Source organism: Osmerus eperlanus, chromosome 12 (assembly GCF_963692335.1).
Source record: "Osmerus eperlanus chromosome 12, fOsmEpe2.1, whole genome shotgun sequence".
In the NCBI taxonomy this organism is placed as follows: Eukaryota; Metazoa; Chordata; class Actinopteri; order Osmeriformes; family Osmeridae; genus Osmerus; species Osmerus eperlanus.
This window is the reverse complement of record NC_085029.1, coordinates 5,624,529-5,646,387: the sequence shown is the minus strand read 5'-3', so window position 1 is coordinate 5,646,387 and position 21,859 is coordinate 5,624,529. Positions and strand designations below refer to the sequence as shown.

General features: G+C 40.4%; 1 protein-coding gene across 6 annotated transcripts in view; it reads left to right on the top strand.

Moving 5' to 3' along the window:
- The window catches only part of plekhm1 (pleckstrin homology domain containing, family M (with RUN domain) member 1), a 42,495-nt gene extending 21,104 nt beyond the window's left edge, over positions 1 to 21,391 (top strand). For 5 of the 6 annotated variants that reach the window (XM_062474377.1, XM_062474380.1, XM_062474378.1 and 2 more), the window contains 7 exons: positions 1,356 to 1,530; positions 11,901 to 12,878; positions 13,022 to 13,167; positions 15,759 to 15,952; positions 18,138 to 18,201; positions 18,338 to 18,495; positions 18,571 to 21,391. In XM_062474377.1, coding sequence (XP_062330361.1) covers positions 1,356 to 1,530; positions 11,901 to 12,878; positions 13,022 to 13,167; positions 15,759 to 15,952; positions 18,138 to 18,201; positions 18,338 to 18,495; positions 18,571 to 18,679 — 1,824 coding nt within the window. In that variant the 3' untranslated portion in view covers positions 18,680 to 21,391. Of the gene's footprint in view, positions 1 to 1,355; positions 1,531 to 11,900; positions 12,879 to 13,021; positions 13,168 to 15,715; positions 15,953 to 18,137; positions 18,202 to 18,337; positions 18,496 to 18,570 lie in introns of those variants that run through there. The other variant, XM_062474382.1, reaches the window with a different exon arrangement.
- The last annotated feature ends 468 nt before the right edge of the window (positions 21,392 to 21,859 follow it).

Here is a 21,859-nt window from a genome sequence, read left to right as displayed (position 1 = left end):
TGTGTAATTGGTTTTTGGTATGTCATGTTCAAGTTTATAATCTTCAAAACGTCGGCTATGTGAAGCTTCCAGCACCCACTATAAATGCAACACAACATACTGTAGCCTAGCTCTAATACATTTTGTAGATTATAAATACGTAGCTCTACAGTAGCTGGCTAGTAATCTGTTGTAATTGTCTAGCTAGAGCCAATGCTATGTTAGATGTGAGGTAACATTTGCTAAACTGGATTTGCAAATTTTTGTAAAGAGTACAGTAGCTACGTTGGAACACAACAGACAGAAGTTTTTGATCTTTTAGATATTTAGCAGAGAATTGGGCATTCCACACAGTTTTACCCATGGGCTTTGGAAAGGGGAGAAATGACTCCAGTCAGCTTTCGGGGTAGCTCAGTTTACTTCATTTATACCCATAGGTACATTTGGTCTGCAGTGGGTGAGTTTGTACGTTTGACATATTTACAAGAACACAAATAGTGTATGACCTAAAAGTCTAAACAACATGATAAAACTACTGCTCCATGTTCCAAACAAACATTTAAAAACATTATAAATAAACAATAAAATCGACTTTGCTAGTACAGTAATATAGATGCAACGTTGCTTGGACTTATTCAAGCTGGTCTTGAAAACAAACCTGTTTTTATACCACTTTGTTCTGCACTTTGGAACAATAAACCTTCATCCAGAAGGAAGAAGCTGAAATTCACTGTGCAAAGGATGGGAGTCGTCATTAAATATCGAGCCAGCCAGCCAGCTGTAACTGGGTTAAACTGTGACTCCCCAATCAGGCTACTAGACTATTTGACAATTTGACTCAAACTATTTAGGTTCTTTAAGGATAGATTTATGAACCATGACACTAAAGAAAATTATAAAATAGATTCAATTAAAGCACGATAGAATAAAATCTTCATAGTTTTGTCAATGTGAAAATGAGACGGTTTTCTTGAGCAGTACACTTGCTATTGGATTTGTAGGTTCCGTATGCCCTTTTGCGCCTTAACGACCAAAAGCTTGACGGACCGTCTTCAAGTAGTGACTGGATGCTTAGGTAGACTTGGTCAAGCAAGTTTTGGAGTGGGGCTTTTGCAAAAGGTTGCAAAATTGCGGGATCTCTTAATAAATGTGTTTATTTATTGTCCCTCATCTGTATATCATAAAACTGCAGCTTGTGATGAAACTGAAACTATTCAACACAAATACATGATACTAGGGCCTGTTGTGTTCCATAACTATATTCTATTTTACCAACGTGCTCCCTCTAGAACAACAAACGTAGTTAAAGACACTGCAGACACAGCAGCAGTCTTTTGTTATGGTGACCCAGCAGTAACTCTTCTTTCTGTGTCCAGCATTCCTACTCCTGGATATCTGAGGATGACATCTACAAGCCTCACCTGGATATACTGTCTGACCATGCCGAGTTGCATGCTTTGGCCCCTGCTCATGTAAACTGCTCAACCTCACCCCCTCTTGAGCCCAAGGCCCCCCAGTCACCCCCCAGCGTGATTCACCGAAGACAAATAGGTAAGAATTTCAGACCAAGCCAGATGTTGCACTCTAAGCACTGATTTTGTCTCAGTAAGCCATTTTTGAGGGTCAAGCAGCGAAGTTTAACCTTTTCTATCTTCTTCTTATTATTATTATTATTACGTTGATTAGGGCATTTGTGAACAAGCAACGTCGTTTTTCCTAGGTCAAAATGGGTTTTCGGTGCTCCAAAAAATAATAATATATGTATATATATATTCTTATTTCTCTTCTTTTTTCTAATCAATGTATTTATTCCCAGGTGTTTTGCATCTCTCCTCCCCCCCCCCCCCCCCCCCCCCCCCACCCCCGCCGAAACTAAACCTATATTTCGGAACAGGTTAATGTAATAGTCTAATAGCTAATGTAATATTGCACATATTTTCGTCCTATTTCCCCTAAAGCAATAAAGTTAGGCTAATTAAAGACACCTTACACTCAAAGTATGTTCTAAATGGCATAAAGGCTGCCAATTAATAATTGACGTAACAACTTAATGTACATGGTCAGTAGCCTAGCCTATCGATTAAGGTAGGCCACTCTGAAGCATGTACACTGCCTGCTTCATTTGATCTTGATAGGCTAAGCATTCTGTAGCAAATAATAACAATAAACCCACTTTTTATTAATTAAAACCACTTCAGCATAATAATGCACCTAAAATACAAACCTGAGCAAGGGCAGCAATCGCTATCGAATCAACAGAAAATGTAGCTAGCAGGGGAAGAATACAAACAACGAAAATCACCAGATAACTTGATTTCAATTTGCTAACAGGCTTAAATGAACTGACAACAATACGACTTGCAGTTCACAAGGACGCACACACGCAATCTCAACTGCGGTGTGAAGCGCGTGTCCGTGCAATTCTCCGACATGCACTCTAACAATCACTGCTGATAGACGGCCTAAAATTTTGTACAGCCTGATTTCTGATACCGTGGCGGCAGAAATTTAGCCATAGAGGAAACACTGCACTATATATTATCATTCCAGGTTAAGAATACCAATGGAGGCTGCATTGGAAATCGTAAATCAAACTTTTGTCAGCATTTTGAGTGGAAATTTGGCAAGTTAGCCCATAGCTAGCATGAGCCCCCTCTATTTCTAGATCTAGAGGTTACCGGTACTTATCTGAACTAACAACATGATCACTATCACTAGATATAAAGAAAACGTTGACTTTCACTCGGTGCTATTCACTGACAGAAAAAAAATATATGTGTCGTTATTGTATGCACTGCTGTTCGTAGACTAGCTCCAGCGCTCGTTGCTAAATGATAGCAACTAACCAGGACACTTCACCAACTCTCCACTCATTCTCCTCGGACCGTGCATTTAATTCGCTTTGACGGCCATCTGTTCTCGGCAATTCCTCATTCGCCCTCTCACGTCTGACAGGTTCTAAATTATACGGCTGCGGGCCATAATACATACTATAAACATCTCCCCAACGTTACGTCATCACCGAATTGCGTTAAAAAAAAACCTGCTAATACCAAAAACGACAAACTGGCCTTTAACACAATTTGGAGACATATTTTTTTAATGATACACATATCTTGAGTACTTTATGTACCCGTTAATCGACAGGGGTGGTTAACCTGCAACATGGCCTTTAAACTAACAATAACAATAGATTGACAACATACTGAATCCCTAATTAAATCTTTCCCCTGACGTTGTAAACACATGTCCGATTAGATATCCCACGTTTTGATGGTAGCCTAGTGTCTGTGTCGCTGACGCGTGATATTAAGCTGTTTTCACATATACAGGCAATTCGCTTATTGCTCTTCGCCTCAAAAGTTACATTTATATTTGACTAAAGTTTGTGCAACGTTGCCCTTGTTATATACCTGATCGCCTGTCGATGAGTACACGAGATCCACTGGCAGCGACTACATTTGTGTGAATTCGCCTATTTGCTTCCCACAAGCGACTGTGTGGTGCTGGGAATAGCATTTACTTCCTTGCAAATAGCCTACTGTGCTAGCTGTGTTAGGCTAGCTAGTTTATTTTTGATTGACAACATACTGACGTTGCTTGTCCACAAATGCCCTAATAAACACATGGAATAGGGTTTGCTTCTTTTGCTAGGCTGCCTTGCGGGGCCTGTAACGTAACATCCTTTGAAAATGAAGGGGAAAGCCCCCTGGGTGGGATACACTAATACACTAATAGGGGAAACACTCAACACCCTGTGTTTTCGCCCTTCATGCTAGTTAGCTCTACGCAGCAGCAATTGTTAGCTCAGCTGTACAAGTTACTTACCGGTCCAGGGGTCAGATCTGAAGCTAGGAGCAAAACGGAGCACAGTCGGGTTTTCCAGGTGAGCAAAATGGTTCATTATTCCTGCTAGGATGTGCTCTTCTGTAGTTGAAACACAGTTCTCCAAAGCACTGGATGTACGAGCTGGTAGCCAGCTACAGTACTAGCTACCAACCAGTTTGTAAGCTTTGTTTTCCCTGTATGTGTTAAGGGTGGAACGGTAAATGTATTCGTACCGAACCGTACGGTACGGGCGTCACGGTTCGGTGCATGAAATTACACAGAGAATACACGGTGTAAAAATAAATAAAACTTGCGTGCAAATTAATTAATGTAATGCGGAACTACTGTTAGATACTCAAGGCCGGTTTAACCATTTGGGCAACTGGGCACTTGCCCAGGGGCACATGACATCTAAGGGGCCCTGGACAATGTCAACTAAAATGTTATATCACGTTATGAACGCTGTCCTAACTTTCCTTAATGTGAGTACTTTATTGCAACTCGTTCGATCAAAATATTATGTCAAATCACGTCAAAAACAGTGTTTGTGTAGTCTAGTAGCCAGTGCCGCCGCTCCCATAACGCGCACTACGTGCTGTGCGTAGGGCACCAACTCCTGAGGGGGCACCAAAAATTAGCCAACTGAAAAATCATCATAGTTATAATACTTATAATGCCGATATTATTTTAGTATATTAGGCACGTATATTACAAAACAGGCATAACAAGAGATATAGCCTATTTAAATGCTCAAAAAAGTTACGATGGTGCCCCCCCCAAAAAACAAAAAAAAACAAATACACACTCAACTTCCCAAGCTCGCTGTGGGTGCCCTTCCGTATCTCAGTGGCCTGACGAACTTTGACAGTAGGCTAGGTCAACTTTTCTAAAATGGTCTTAAAAAGATAAGTCAGGGGAAGAAAAAAAGAAAGAAAGAGACTGCGAGATGGTGCCCGTGCATCACTTTCAGGTAAGCCCATGTTTAATCATTGTTAAATACGGGAAATGTGCTGCTAATTTAATGGTTAGCCTATGCATACACCTTAAACTAGCTGACGTTATTGCTAATGTTAGCACAAATATGTTTTAACTTAGGTGCAAGCTAAATTGAAATTACTTTACATTCTATGATGCTTTTATATTCGATTTATCAAATAGTTTTTAAATTAGTAATAAAGGTGGAGAGCTCCTTGGCTAAACCAGGCTAAGAAACGCAAGGTACGTGGGGCTGAAAAATTAAGAGACAAAAAGACATCACCTTCTCTAGACAAGATTTTACCAATTGAAAAACGGCTTGTAAAATGTTTTTTACATAAAGCTCAAAAAACTATCTTGCGCTCAAATAAAGGCCCCAAAAATTGCGTTGCGCGCGAGCATTAATTTTAGAAATCAGTAACTAGCATCACATCAAACACGGGGGGGGGGGGGGGGGGGGGCCTTGAGCCTTGTTGCCCAGGGCACATACATTTGTTAATCCGGCCCTGTAGATACTCGTGTACTTTAGGGACATCTAATCTGTAGCTCTGAAGCTCTGATTGGCGCCGCCGTGAGTCAGAGATAGGCTAGCTAGCAACACTCAGGACGAGTATGGCGAGTGGTGGCGACCCACGAGAGATAGAGGACCCGCCTGCCTTTTTAAGATTGCAAGTTTGGGAAAACTTCGGTTTCCCATTCAGTTACAGTAGTACAGGCGAGAGAGTGGTGGATAAGACGAACACTGTGTGTCGGCGTTGTTCAGCAGTTGTGGGCAGTGACATGCAGTCTGGGTAGGCAAGGTAGGCACTGCCTACCCTGCCAAAATTCAAACGTAAAAATGTTGATTAAATCATTTTATTTCATGTATTTATGTATTTTTACTGTTTATTCTTGTGATATACAGTACTGTGCAAAATTATTAGGCAAAATGAAAATAAAAAAGGTTAAGGAAAAATGCTTTAAGAAATAATGAAATTAAAAATTCACAAAGTTTAGCAAAATTGCACTTTTATACTGCTGCACAAATAAAAACATTATATTACATATATTTCTTTGATTAAACGTTGCATTCAAATCTGATACACTTAAACGAAAAAATGCAGCAACATTACATTTAGATTTACTATAATTCAACTTTATTTTTACTACAAGGTACGGCACAAAACTTTTTGCATCACTATTAGTATCCTCATCTGCCTCCTCACCGACGAGACACCAGAGATGTCGCCTACTAATTAATAAACTGCTTTGCGCAATTCCTGTGTTGTTCTTAATTACGAATTAAATAATAATAATAAAAGCTACCCTTGTGTACACACCGACCTCATCGAAACATGTAATTCAAGAAAAGCTGTAGCATTTAATTGAAGAAATACAATATAACACATTATTTGTGTAAAAAATCTTGGGTGCCCAAGACTTATGCACAGTACTGTATATGCAATATGTGTGTTATTCCAATTGTTTAGACGTTACAATGACAAATGTTAGCCTTGTCCTAACCAGACCCTCGTACATTTAATTTGTACAGAGGGTCTGGGATTGCTCCATTGACAAGCGTTAACTTCCTTGAAGGTGGGTACTCTGTTGAAGTTTAAAACTATTGTATCTGCTCAGAGCCACTCTGATCTGCCATAACCAATCGCTAGCGTTCGCCTTAGCCAACTCCTTCACCACTACTGTAACGGAGCTAGCTGCCGTTGCTGGAAAATCAAACTTTTCCCGAACCCCGTGGGGAGGAGGGCCACAACATCATGGCCACCAACAAAATTCAGCAAGGATTTAACTTATGGATATTCGTCAGTGTTGCCACAACAGACCGAATAGCTTCGCTCGCATCTTTCTCCGCCGCCATTACTGAACTACAACTTAAACTAATGCACGACATCAACGTCATCGTTCTCAGCCACTCCCTTTGTTCGCTGATTGGACCTACAAAAAATTTGTTTCTGAAAACCGACTAATACACCGAAATCCCAGACCTAGTACAGAAGCAAAATCAAAATTGAGCGGAAGTACGTAGGAGGGCAGAGCCAGGCTAGACAAATGTAGCAGTTATGCATAATCAAATAGCCTACAAAAAAAATTGTAGAATAAGCAGTGATATTACTGTACGTTCACTGCGGATGACAAGCGAAAAACTCACTTGCGCACTTGGATCCTGTATTCTTCTACATGTACGTTGAAAAGCACAACTCTGCTGTGACTTTACACATAAATATGTTATGCCAGTAATTACCCGTTACGTATCAAACATGGACCAATTAAAATCGAGATATTATTGGACATGTGCGCAGCTAACTTCATTACACCAGCTACATTGTAAGCTTAATCCCCGCGAAATTCAAGTCAAAATGACAGCAGCGGTGTCTGCCGATATCACGGCGTTGAGAAATTTCTCCAAGCTCAATTTTATAAAAAAAATGTGGTAATTAGGTAATCTGGCTTTCATAACTCAGTGCCTAGCCTCTTACTGACATCACCGCACGTCACTGGTTGTGGGGTATGTGAGTGGAAATACATCTAACATGCTAACGCATATAATGCATCTGGCGTGTGCTAAATGACTAAAAATATCCGACGCCATCACCCAGGTGTGCCATCAATGGAACGAGACAAAAAAAAACTTCTCCCTACAGTGCTTAACCAGCCAATAGATACACATACAAATAGGGCCAAAAAAATTACTGACGCAACGGAATTTACATGTCATCTTCAATGCGCCCGTATTCACTCGTAGAGGAACCTGGTTTGTTTTGCTTTTCCGTTGTACCGAACTCGTACCGAACCGTGATGTCTGAACCGCGGTATGAACCGAACCGTGACTTCACCGTTCTACCCCTATTCCACACAGGCCAACATCCCAATCAATTTAGCACAACTCTTATCAACACACCGGCCACTGGATACATCAAACACTGGACGTTTACATGTTGTCTCTGACCCTCTGAAACTCAATGAAATCAAATTGACAAGGACCAGCTGGTTTATACACCTTCTAATCGCTAACAATCCAAACACTAACATCCTGGCCCTTGACACACACGCAAGCTTGGGAAGATGCACACACATTCAAAGCTTTCTGGAAAGGGTGGGCTGACCAAATGGCCCACCATTGCCCATAGGTGGCGCTACGGGCCACGCCCCAATTGTCAATTTTAAAAGTGATGGCATTTCCGTCCCATAAGTCCAAAATGTCTTATTGTTGGTATGCATTCCTTATTACTCATGGGGAACAAAACAGGCTATAGACTCATGATGTCTGCAGCATGAATTTTTGTATGAAAGGGGTCACCAACACGGTGCCCGCGGGCACCAGGTCGCCCCCAAGGACCACATGAGTCACCCGCAGGCCTGTTCTAAAAAGAGCACAACTCACCAGTGAACTGCGTCTAAAATTAAATTGTATTCTGTTGCTAGAATTTTGTAATCACACTTGCATTTATATACCGTAATTTTCGGACTACAAGCCGCACCTTTTCTCTCATTTTTCGACCCTGCGGCTTATATAACGGTGCGGCTAATCTATGGATTTTTACAGCTAACGGCCACTAAGATATCAGTAAATTTTCGCTTTAAAAAAATATAAATATTCAAAGATGTGCACACTTTTTCAAGGTTTTTCAAAAATAGCCAAAGTTAAGTGGTTAAATGATTGTGACGCTATTAACTAATTTTGTTGGGGAACCCCTAGCATTCCCTCAAGGACCCCTAGTTGAAAACCACTGCTGTAGATCACTGCCGGTATGTGCGCTGGGAGCGCACCGTTTAAGTTTGAAAGTTGAAAAGTTTGTGTCTGAAACGCTATGTGATACAGTACAGTTTACACAGCACAGTAGGCCTATATGTTCTGTAGCTACTATTGCACTAAATGGTAACACTCAGTGTGCGAAATACCCGTCAATATTCGGGTGGGTCCCCATCTCTCTATTGTTGCGCAATACCGATCTAAATTTGCTCAATATGCAGTAGGCAGGGACGGACGCTACAGGCAGAAAAAGCAACATAGCTCATGATTTGTTAAAAGGGTTTGTCAGTAGCTAGTGAAAATGGGACATTTTTCCTATGAAAAGTTGTAGAAGTGATCATCTGAACATTTAAATAATTGCTGAGATTAAAAGTAATAAAGTGTTGAATATTGATATTATCTGTTTCCCACCTTGTTAAGTCATTGTTGATAATTATTTTGAGAAATCATTAACGTGATCAGTGTCTTCACATGGATGAGTATCATTAATCATTAATAATAATATAACTAAAGGTAAACTGAGCAAATTTGTTATTTCAGAAGAGTGTATCAAACTGGTAGCCCTTTGTTTTTAGTACCCATGAAGTAGCTCTCAGTTTCAAAAAGGTTGGTGACCCCGGTTCTATACAGTGACAATTTGTGAAGAATATACATTTTTAAATGGTTGGCAATGTTTTAGAGGAATCTGCCATTGCTGCTTGCAGCTAAATTTAGTTTTTGTTTACCTAAGCTTCAAGTTGAGTTGGTGGCGCGTCATACGTGATGTGATTTGATTTGCATCAAGGTGCAGCTTGTTTTTCCTTGGGCTGCTTATGCTAGCGCGGATGTACTAGATGTAATGTTTTGTATGTAGGCTGTTTGTGTCTGTACAAAGTACAATCCAATCCCCCCTCCTAATCAAGTAGTGAATCAGCAGATTTGGTCTTTAGTCAAGAACCCTTAAATATAATGTTTCACAAGTAGGCCTAGTTGTCAACTTTCAAGCATGTGTTCTGTGTTCGGCGTACATTTTTGCCATAGGCCTACGTTCGTTTTAGCCTACATCCATGGACTAAATAGAATGATTAATCTCCGGCATTGCATTGTGCACAGGATTAATTTTTCTTTGTTTGCCCTGGTAAACCATGAATAGGCTACATCTGTCAGGCTGTTTTCAGAATATGCAATTTGCACCAACAACTTAACACATGACTTGAACCATAATCGGGCCAGGTACAGTGCTGGGTGATAAAACGCATATCTAAGATCAAGTGCGAATATTGTTTTCTTTTCTTTTCTGAACGCTTCTAATGATTAACACAAAACAACTACTCCTCTCTGAAGGCGTGAAAAGGTCTCAAATCTTTGAAGCCGATTATCTGGGCTAGAACTTTCTAGGTTTAACAACCTTCAAATACGCGTATCTTCTTAAACTATTTAAGATTTCAATGTATGACACATCATTTGAAAACTTACAATCTGCACTTTCACAACCTGTAAAAAACTGAGAAATGACCTCGCCGACAACGTCCCCTTTTGACTGGACCGTGTCACAAATGAAAAAGACTATTAATGAATCTATTTGCATTACTAATTTTGTCACAGTAATGTTGCTGCTTTAACATTTACACTGTGTTCCAGTATTTTGAAGTATTCAAATCTGATTAAGAAAAAAAGGTTGTGGTCACAAACCACAGAATCATAAAACTCATACAAAATTGTTCTTAAACATCAGTTTCAAAGAAGTGTCATAAGGGTCACGCCCCTTGGTATGCTGTATTTGCCGTAAGCCATGCACCTAAGGGGGGAGGTTCCAGTTTCCTGATTTTAACATACCTCACTGAAAAGGAATTATTCTATAGGCATTTCCTCTATTGTTGGTTTGTTGATGTGTTGGCTTTGAATCTTCTGACGAATGGCACATCCTGCTTGTCTAGTTTTAAACAGAGTTTAAATGTAGCAGCAAACAGCAATGGTGGATTCCTCAAGAAAATTGCTAAACATAAAAAAATGGTCATAGTAGAGAAACGTATTGCACACATTTACATTTAGTCAGTCATTTAGCAGACACTCTTATCCAGAGCGACATACAGTAAGTACAGGGACATTCTCCCCCGAGGCAAGTAGGGTGAAGTGCCTTGCCCAAGGACACAACGTCATTTGGCACGGCCAGGAATCGAACCATGTGTATGTTGTATACACATGTATACAACATATCAGGCAATTGGATCAATGGGCAATTTTCAAGTAAAAAATCACTTTAGAGAGAAATCCATCATGCAAACACTATGGTTCTTTGTTTCCCATGAGCAACAACGCAAGTATACAAACTTTCAGACATTTTGACCCCTCATGGGGTCAAAATGCCATAATTTTCAAAGTGACAACTTTTTAGGTGGGGCCTGTATTGCCACCTATGCTCTGAGCAGGCCCATGCTTTCTGAGAATTGTAGCTCTTTCCATCTGCTACTGGCCTCTTCAACAAGGCCAAGGACTCCCACTGACATTCATTCATTTATTTAACTATTATAAGTCCATCTAATGGCAATTACACTATGCATGTCTACCCCTCGAGCACTTAAGCGCCACCATTGGATAAAAATTTGAGGTGCATCCCCATATGTAACTTTTAAACCATATGTCTGAGAAAAATTGGGTGCCGAATTGGCAAACAAAAATGTTTGTCCGGAACATCATTGCATTTGGCAGTGGAGAGTTGGATCATATCTCAGCAAAAAAGATCCTCTTCTCTTCTGAGGATGTCCAAAACATTTCATGTCATGTGACCAGCTGGAAATCGTTCCTATGGGCGATGTCAAGAAGATTTTCCTGTTGTTTTTCCCATATTTTCAATGTGCGGAAAAATCAGATAGATTCTAAATTTAAAAAAAAGATGGCGGACATTAAAGTTTCTTGAGGCTTTTTTGGTTCCCCATGAGAAATAATGCATGCACACCAAGTTTCAGATATTTCTGACATATGGGGCAGAGCGTATATCACTATAGCACAATATCCCCTGCTATGGTTGGATCAGGGTCATTGTAGGTGGTCTAGTAATAAGTAGTATATATTATCAGTATGCCAAACTATAGCATAGTAAAAGCTGACTGTGTTTTACTGAGGTGATCAAATTGGCATTGTGTTGTCGGTTGACTCTGTGTTACAGTGAGGTTAAGTTTACCTTTTTATTTCTGATTAGTAAAAAAAGACTACTTACAATCCCTGTGACAGAAAATTCAATCGAAATGTGTTGTTATTGTTTTGACTTTGGAATGATTTAGCTGTCTTGCATATTTGAAGTCACTCAAGAAACAATGCCTTTGCTTCATCAGTCGCAGTGTGTTAATTATTATTTATTTGCACCATTTCTCAATTTGTGCTACTTCTGTAGGCTTGTCAAACCCTTTCCGAGGTTTGCTAAAACTGGGCCACCTTGAGCGTCGCGGCGCTGTGGGAATGTGGCGTGACCACTATTGTGAGCTCTCGCCTTTTGAGTTCCGCCTCTACCTCAACGCAGAGGAGCGCACCTGCTGCGATAACTGCTCCTTACTCCGCTGTGAGGACACTCGCATCACCTCTTCTGAGGGCCGGTTTGAGCTCACCTTTCCCGGGAAGAGACTGTACCTCCGGGCAGCCAATCAAGATGAGGCAGAGGACTGGGTGGACCGCATCATTGAAGCCGTCAACAAGTGCCGCCCTCTACCCCGTTCTGATGACCTATGGGAAGTTCTGCAGCCAACCTCCAGACAAGATGAGCCTCCATGCTCCTTGCTGTCATCCACTTCCTCTGTCCCTTCCAGCCCAGAACGAATGGGAACAGCCGTTGAGCTGTTAGATGCTGGGGGGGAGAAACCAGTGTTTGAACTGGACTGGACAAGGCCCACTGACTTGGAATCAGACTCCATCAAGGAGGCAGTGCTGTACCTTTCCACCGATCCCGAGGTTCGCACCTGGGTCCCCCTGGTCTTCTCTCTTTCCTTAGAAACCCTAAAAGGCTTCAATGTTCAGGAAGAGAGGAAGGTGCCGCTCATGTCTCAGCCCATCAAGGAAATCCGAGACATAGTTCCTGATGTTTCTCTTGGAGGGCCTGCATTTTTTAAAATCCTAACCACCAAAGAGACCCTCAAGTTGAGGGCTGAGACTCCCGAAGATGCGCGTTCATGGAGGACTCTCATCAGGGGTGCTCTGGATTCTTACCTGGAGAGTGGGGAGGATGGGGTGGCAGAGGAACCAGGCATGCCCTCAAGCATAGGAGGAAACATTCACAGACTGGTGCAGCACAGACTAAAGGGGGATGGGTTGTTGTTAGCCCATCTATATGCTGTGCCCATAGAGAAAGGGTTGGATGCACAGAGCTTCAAATGTGCAGGTGATATACTTTGTTTTTGATCCACTTTGAGTTACATACAATATATAGTTTAATATTTGAAAAGATGGATTCAATAATGCTAACGGTAACACTGATAGAAATTGTGTTTGTGTACGATTACTTTATTGCTAACTTCTTTGCAGGATGCCCTAAGCAGATTGGTGTTTCCCTCGGGAAAGCCAGACTCTGTGAGTTTACAGGACAATATTTCTGTGACTCATGTCACCTTGGTGACACCAGCATCATTCCATCCCGCATGGTGCACAATTGGGACCTCAGTCTACGAGAGGTGAGCCCCACAGGACCAACACACATACATAATTAGTGCTTATTTGTCAACACTTATGTATTGGTAAGGCAAAATATTGTAAAAGTGACCTTGTCACTGGTTTAGCTTTGTGAGCCAACTCTACTCCTCAATCTATAAGTTTAAGACCCTGTTTAATTTATAATTGGGTGTGCTTGCCTCTAACAAGGCACAACCTATATTCTCTCTCATATATATTTATTGGGTGTGCTTGCCGAACGGCAAGGTACAACCTATATTCTCTCTCATATATATTTATTATTATTTATTATTTTTCCATCCAAACTCGTCCCTCAATTTTTGCACTACATACACAATGTCGGTATCAAAGTGTGCGTTTTGGTCCCGAAAGCGTTGCTTGTATTGTATTTTACGTTCTGTTGCACGGTTTAGGTTTAATGTAAGTTTTTGTGGCTAAAAGTGAAGCCAACGGTGGCTAACTAGCTAGCCACAGTCACAAACATCCCTAACGTCACAAACCCGTGCACTTGCTAACTTCTGGGAGATAGCTATTAAACTAAAACTGAAGAAAGCTGCAAAAACGCCACAGGCAAAGGCCAAGGTGATGACGACTCATTTCACAAAACACAATTGTGAAATGTAATGTACAATGCGATATACGCTGATATTATTTATCTACTTTCTTCTGTCTGATATTTCAGTGAGGCATTAGCATCATGACATTAGCCTCTGTTGAACGACACATACGACAGAGGTCTGTTTTCAATCGTTAAAATAATAAACATGCCTCAAGAATAAATGTGCGTTTTAGGATTTATTATGACATTAAGTAACAAGTCAACGATTCGTTGGTGAAATTATCATTATATACCTCTACTTTTAAACCAATGTAGCTCACTTTAATGCTGCACGTGACACTGGAAAGAAAAAAGTTAAATTCAACCGCTGATTAGGAAGCCAAACGGCGACAGTACATTTCCGGCACTCTCCTTATCAAAAGTCCCAGATTAGTTTTTTAATTGGTGAAACAATCTGACTACTAACCTGAACTTCAATGCCACAGCCTAAACTTTACGCCAACCTCTTTACGAAGGTCTCCTCTATAGATAAGGGCTGTGAAAACAGATAACATTTTCCAGTTGGGACTTTTGTTTAGAGATATGGAGTTTATGTCCGACGAGTGCCCCTGTTTTAGAGATACATTCTGAGTGTTACAAACTGCCCTTCGCTCTGTCTAGCTAGTTAGCTTGCCATGGGCATTTCTCTCCTGTCTGCACAAAAAAATATGGACAGATGATGGAAAATTGTGCCTCGTTTTTGCTCATTTAATCCGATCGACCTCATAAACCGGGGGGTCAGATGGCTGAGCGGTTAGGGAGTCGGGCTATTAATCAGAAGGTTGTTGGTTCGATTCCTGGCCGTGCCAAATGACGTTGTGTCCTTGGGCAAGGCACTTCACCCTACTTGCCTCGGGGAGAATGTCCCTGTACTTACTGTAAGTTGCTCTGGATAAGAGCGTCTGCTGAATGACTAAATGTAAATGTAATCCGTTTCCATATAGTTGAAACATAGGCCTATATCTACAAATGTGTGGACTCAAATATACATAAAGAAACGTATTTAAATTCCGGCGCATTCAAACCATCCCCTCAGTGAAGGTTGGCTAGCAACAGCAGCAGTGACTGACCTTCAGGTGGGGAGGAGGTGCACAAAGAACACATTTATTAGTGGTATCTTGCTTCCAACATTGGTTTTGACAAACCAGTCATTTGGAGCAGATAAACATCTTAAAACATCTAGGGCTACAGTAGGCCCAAGGACCAGGATTAATGACCAGGATTGATTTAGGCTGACAGGGAGTATTAGAGAAGCTGACAAAGTTCAATGCACTTTTCCGTACTTACAGTGTGGATAGCTAGTGACAGCCCTCTAGTCTTCAGACAGCTATTTTCCAGAAATACATATAAAGTTTGTTTTAGGGGGAATATTTTCAGTTTGCAGATGGTACAGTTTGAATCGTGATTGCAGCTGATACTGCCTGTGATGTTAGAATAAGCTTGTTTCAAAGGAGGTTCTTTATTAATAAATGAATGCAATATGAGTAAAAGCTTAAAAATATCACTAGAAGGGAAAAACTTAAGGGACGTTTAAGTCATATAAGTTAGGACCAATTTTACACAGGATTGCCCAATTTCTTTGTTTTGATGCAACTGTTTCAACTATGTGAGTCTGCATCACCATTTCCTCTTGCACTAAGGGAAATGAGAAGAGAACCGTTTCATTCTACACTTCACTCTCAGCATTCTGAAGTGTAAATGAGCAGCAACAAATGTATGCTTTTTAATCTATGAAATCTTCATAAATAATAAGTATGCATACTTAACAAATCTCTGAATGTTTTGATGTTGAATATTAGTTTAAACAATAGGTTTGGAGGTGATATAGTAAAAAATAATAATAATAATAATGGCCCAGCTGCAACCGATACAAGTGCACCTCACAATTTCAACAGAAATTGTACCCTCTAGTTAATAATTGTGTGTACTCTCATCATCTTTCGCCATTTCAGGTATTCCACAGACATGTTGTTTAGTTGCTCATTATTTCTGTAGATTTCCAGACAGGCCCTAAAGATGCTAACACAGATTGAGCATGAACCACTGCTGCACCTTGACCTGTTGAACTCTAACTTGTGGGACCACACTGAGGACATGATCCAGGCCCGAAACCTCCGTCAGAAACTGCGCCTCCTGGGAGATTACGTTCTCATCTGCCGCAGTGGAGTTGGCAAGAAAGTCAAGGCTAGGTGCGTGTATGCATCTGCAGTCTGGGTGCAACGTGTGTGTACTGTGTAGGGTTGGATAGTGATGGAAATTTCAGTTTAGAGATTTTTGGTGAAAATGTCCATGGTAACATTCAAGAGAAAAAGTTTGCTCAAAGTATTCTTTTATTGTTTGTCATTGTACATAAACTATGTAAGCAAGATATTTAAGAGGTGACATTTTATAACATTAAACCTTTATGTAATTGGAAAATACAAACCTCAAAAAAAGCCTAATATAATGGGAATTCATTAAAAGGTGAACTGAATGCAAGAACTGTGCATGCTTCCACCACATAAACTGGCCTAAACCAACGTTTTTATTAATTCTCAAGGGCAGTATCCACTCTCACAAATCAGATTTGAAATTCAATTGGCGAAACTTTGCCCTCCTTTATTTTTTATGGGAATCACGTGAAGGCCTATGTGTGACGTGGATAAGGTGCACAGAAATTAAAGCAAATCCTATTCTATGCAAATTCTAGGGATGCACAATATATCGGCGGCTGTATCAGTATTGGCCGATAAATGCTTATTTTTACGGTGCTTGTCCACTACAGCTATGCAACATGCTTGCCATCGCTTGCCTTCCCACAGTGCAGCACGCTCGGGGGCATGTCAGACAGATGAATGCAGAGTTGTAGTTCTCTAAAGTCACTGTTGTAGTTGGTATAACGTCATGGCAAAGTGTGCAGACTTGGGTTTACATACTCGCAATATCGATCAAAATACAACTTTTACACACATGAATCAAAAATCTGATACGCTGGCTAGATGTAGCATGATGTTATCTACTATACACACTAGTTCTGGCTCTTTGCTGTATTTTATTCTGAGTGAAAGATTAAATGTTACAGTACGCGATTGGATGCGAACGCCACTAATAGTGTGCAACGCAGTCTCACAATATCAATGAAACAAAACTTTTACACACATGATACAAGAAATCCAATACGCTGGCTAGATGCAGCATGATGTTATCCACTACTCACCAATTTTTATTTTATTCAGGGTGAAAGATTAAATGTTACAGTATGCCACCGGGCACTCAGGGTAACCAGTCGCGTACTGCCGACGGGGCTAGCTAGCTAGCACAGAACAAAGTTACATTTTGTTACGAGACTGAATTTAAAAGTACAAAACCCCCACCAGGAGCAACAACAACCCTGCGCCATGCCAATTCTTTTTTTGTTAACATCTCTGTATGAATACAGAGACGTATCAAACATATCCGTTTTTCCTCCATCTTGAAACTGTGAAAGCTAGAAATGTTTACCATGATGGTTGCTACGTTAGAAATAACATAAAACAATCCAATTGGCCATCGCTCGTGAAAATCTCTCATTTACATAAAGTTGAGAAACTCAACTCGAATCGCTTAGATTGCGTTGCAACTCACAATGCACCACGCATGGCTCCATTGGAAATGAATGGAGAGCATTGCGTCGCTCACATCGCTGTCGTGGACACGCACTGTTATTGTTATTGTTATTGATCCGATAAGAAAATGTGGTCGATAAATAAAAGCTAAATGATGGATTATTTCCGCCCGCTGAACCACTTATTTTTGGGGGGAATTTAAGAAATCTGATAATTTTGGTAAAAGAAAGATCTAGATGTTTTATGCGGTTAAGGTTTTAATAAAAACAGTTGTCCACTTTATTTGTCTGCCTTTTGTTTTCGTAATCAGACTCAGGCGTTTTATTTATCGGCATGTATCGATTATCGGCTTCCAAATATAAAGTTATCGCATCGGCCAAAATTTCCATATTGGTGCATCCCTAGCAAATTCCATGCAAATTTCACCACCACGTCATTAAGCAACACCCATTTGGGATTATGTACATGTGTGTTCACCCTTCCATTAAGTTAAGTTACAAGCACACTGTCACAGTACCCTATATGAAATAGGCTTTTATTGTTAACTACATTTGTGTAATTACAGCATCACCATCACAGTTTCAATGATCAAACAATTCACGGACACAGCAAGGTTGTCCCTCCGTTTACTAGGGCATTTAGTGGATTAGCAAAACCAGAGCAGCAAAATGCTGCTGATACTGTCTATGAACAGATTGTGTACACACAGTCAGATTGGAGTAGACTTCTTAAGTATACCTGTGTGTTCACTGCACTAAAATAATGACTTATTTTCTCCTATTCTCTGAAGACTGGATCAACGCACTTATCTGTTAGAATCAAGTCATCTTTACAGTGTCTTGGACTTACAACAGGTATTGTTCCTCATGTCTTTTAATGAGTGCAAAATTACATCATAAATAAGATGGTTTGATCAGAAAAAACACCTGTCATTCAGTGTGTGTCCTTGTATGTGTTTTTGTGTCTCTGTATGTTCACTTGTCTTGTTAGATAGCCGATGGCCAGTATGCTGCCTACCTGAACACCCTGATCCAGTTTGCGTCTAGCCATGTTCACCAATGTGACCTGTGCACCCAGAGAGGATTCATCTGTCAAATATGTCAAGCCAATGACATCATCTTCCCCTTTCAGTTTGAGACCACAGTCCGGTAAGTGCTCATCCTCCTCCAGTTTCTTTATGGTTCAAGAATCTGAATGAAATTACCCACACTCTCTCACCACAGGTGTATGGTGTGCAAGGCTGTCTTTCACACTGCTTGCAAGACCCAGTCACTCTCGTGTCCGCGATGCTTGCGTCTTCAGAAGTACCTGGAAAGAGATCTGAAGGACTGACACACTGAGCTGTGTTCTGTCACAAGGCCCCGTCTACCTTAAAACAACAGCAAGTGCAAAACAACAAGAAAATGTTAGTCATATTATAATCCTTGTTCATGTTATATGAACTAATCCCAAGTGCCATTAAAGTCATGAATGAGTCGGGGCCACCCACGCTTGCACCCAATGTTTGTTTCAAAGTCTAATATAGAAAAAAGGGACGTTTCATTTCCTACATTTCTGTAGTGGTCAACTCACTAAACTTTTTAAAAGCCAATTAATAAAAAAGCCTATCAATCAAAAGACGGACAAGAAGATTTATCTAGTTCATACACAAATCAAATATTTTAGACACAAATATACATTATTGTGTAGCATGCAAGAAGTTTGTTTTGGTTTCATGTTTACAGTACCCACTCGCCTTACACCTTGTTGGGAGCTTAAGGGGGGGGGGGGACAAGTATCTTTTAAAACCTGAATGTTTACTTGGTTTGACCTGACCTACAAGATCCATATAAACACTTGCAAAACAAACTACTTGAAACTGTTACATTTACAGATCCTGATTATATTGTGCCTTTAGTTACTTTGATGTTACCGTCAAGATTACTGTCAATTGTAGAATTGTGGTGCAATGGAAACTGTGCCAAACAGCAATAAGAAATGGTGATAGCTTTTCAATGTCTCAACAAAATACATTTTAGTTACAGAAGTGAGTCGCATTATATTTCCACAGTGTGAAAATATATATTTATATATAAAAAAAAAATAAACATCATTGTTTAATGTTTAAAAGTAATCACCATACTTTTGACTATAGACATGTGGACCACTTAAATGTAAGTTATTATTTTAGAATGAATTCTTAGAGTTTGACATCCCATTTAGTCAATTATAAAAATAAATTAACACGGATGTACATGCAAATTATGGTATGCAGCTAGAGTTGTACAGTATAGCTGACTGTCAGCAACTCATAAATTAATAGATACAAGAAAATTGGGAGCTTAGTCGGTGCATTGACTGGACATTTTTCTGTACATGGCTTTTTAAATGATTATTATTCCCATTGTTAGGGTTAGGTTTTTTTGTGGGGGGGGTGGCATAGTTACACTTAAACACATTAGCAAGACTGTTAATATATGTAGTGAGGTCAGCAAGACCACACGGAGCCAACATCTTGCCACACCTGAAAAGTGATTCAATCACATCAGACAAACCTAATCAGCCCTCGTGACACCCTCAGTATGCTGATTACCCACCAAACGCCAATGCAAAGGAACTATAGAATTGGGGGAGGCCCTCCCCAATCTACCTAATCAGCCCTCCTGCTAGCTTGCAAGCTTCAAAGGGCCTACTGGAGACGACACGTCTCCAGCAACCATTTGCTATCCGTTTCGGCGGCGATTTGAACAAAGAACATACCATGATCAGAACTTTTGAGGAAAGTTCTTGAGACTTCACCTTTACCACAAGAGTATAAGGTGTAGAATTATGAGAGGGATATTTGTGTCATGTTTGTTACTTTGTTTTAATGTTGTGTTCACTGAAATCTTGATTCTAGTAACAACTCCTTCTTCCTGAAAGATAACCACGTCATTCTTGGTATCTACACGAAGCTATCATAATAAAACAATCATTCAACTATATTTTGTAACTGTACCAAGATGTCCAGAAAAATATTTGAACAATCATATGAACCAGCCAGAGATCAGATCACACCTTTGGTAGGTGTGAAGGAAGGAGGGGGGAGTTGAGAACCCAGCTTCCCCCAACCAACATCTGACCCCAAACAGGTCCTCCCTCGAACTCTGAACTGTATGAAGCCCTAAGATGACCATCAATCTCAGACTCCAGCGAAAACCAACCATGGCATGAACGCCATCAGGATTGGCGTTCCAAAGGACGTCGCCAAGCTTCTCCTGAGATTCAACTTCATAGTGATCGCGACACTATCTGGATGTTTCAACAGAAGAACCAACAACGCAATTCTAATTGCGACTTCACTGAGATCCCACAGACTAAGTCACATGACCCAGCGCAGCCGCGCTTTGACTTCAGATTCTTCAAATGGACCTTTGGCGCAAACCGCCCTCAACCTCATTGATCAACCCCTGATCAAACATATATTACTAGAATTGGATTTTATTTACAAGACTCAAATGAAGCCTATTCTGATTATTAGACTCAATCGTGGACATGGGACCTGATTTAATTCTCCTAACATGCTGTAACCGCTTAGCTTCCATGGTATTGCATTTATGATGGTTGAATAGGTACCTAGCTGTTACTTAGATCTCCTCATGTCAGATCAGTGATATATACCCATGGAAATACAAAATGTTGTATTTCATGTGACCGGGGCCTAGATTAGTTTAGGCTGGGATATAATTTTTCTGTGAGACGGACCATAACCATACAGAAGATAATTTCCATTCAAGATTTCACTCATGTTATTCCTCTTTGTTTTAAATTGAATGTGCATGTTAAGATTATGAAGGGGTACTTGAATAAAATGCCTGTATTTTATTAAGTCATTTGCATTCAATAAACGACACTTAATAGATCAACAGATTACAAGGGGTATATGAAAACAGTTCCACCATATGTATTTTGGGGGGGGTTTCTACCTGTAGGTGGTGTGAGGTCTTTGTTCTTCTCTTTTTTAAGACAAACACTTCATATGTAAATAAATAAACAGACATTTCTATGTTCTAATCGATATAGATTATCAGAGATTTTGGTCCATATTGACATGATAGCATCCCGCAGTTGCTGCATTTTTGTCAGCTTGCACATCCATGATGCCAATCTCCTGTTCCACCACATCCCAAAGGTTCTCTATTGGATTGAGATCTGGTGACTGTGGAGGCCATTGGAGTACAGTGAACTCATTGTCATGTTCAAAAAACAGTTTAAGATGATTTGAGCTTTGTGACATGGTGCAACCCTTTCCTGCCGGACCATTCAAATATGGGAAATAAAATTCCAATGGTTCCCGCCTTAATATCTTCGCCGTCCAATCACCGATTTTATTTCTTAAAACTGCCAGATACTCATGACAACTTAAGCTCAAAGCACATATCATTGGTTAAGGGGATACTGGCAGTGAAATATAAATGTATCGTCAGTAACGGCAGCCATTGTTTTCTGAGGCGAAGCCAGAGAGGATACCATGGGAGATTGCCTACAGTGTTA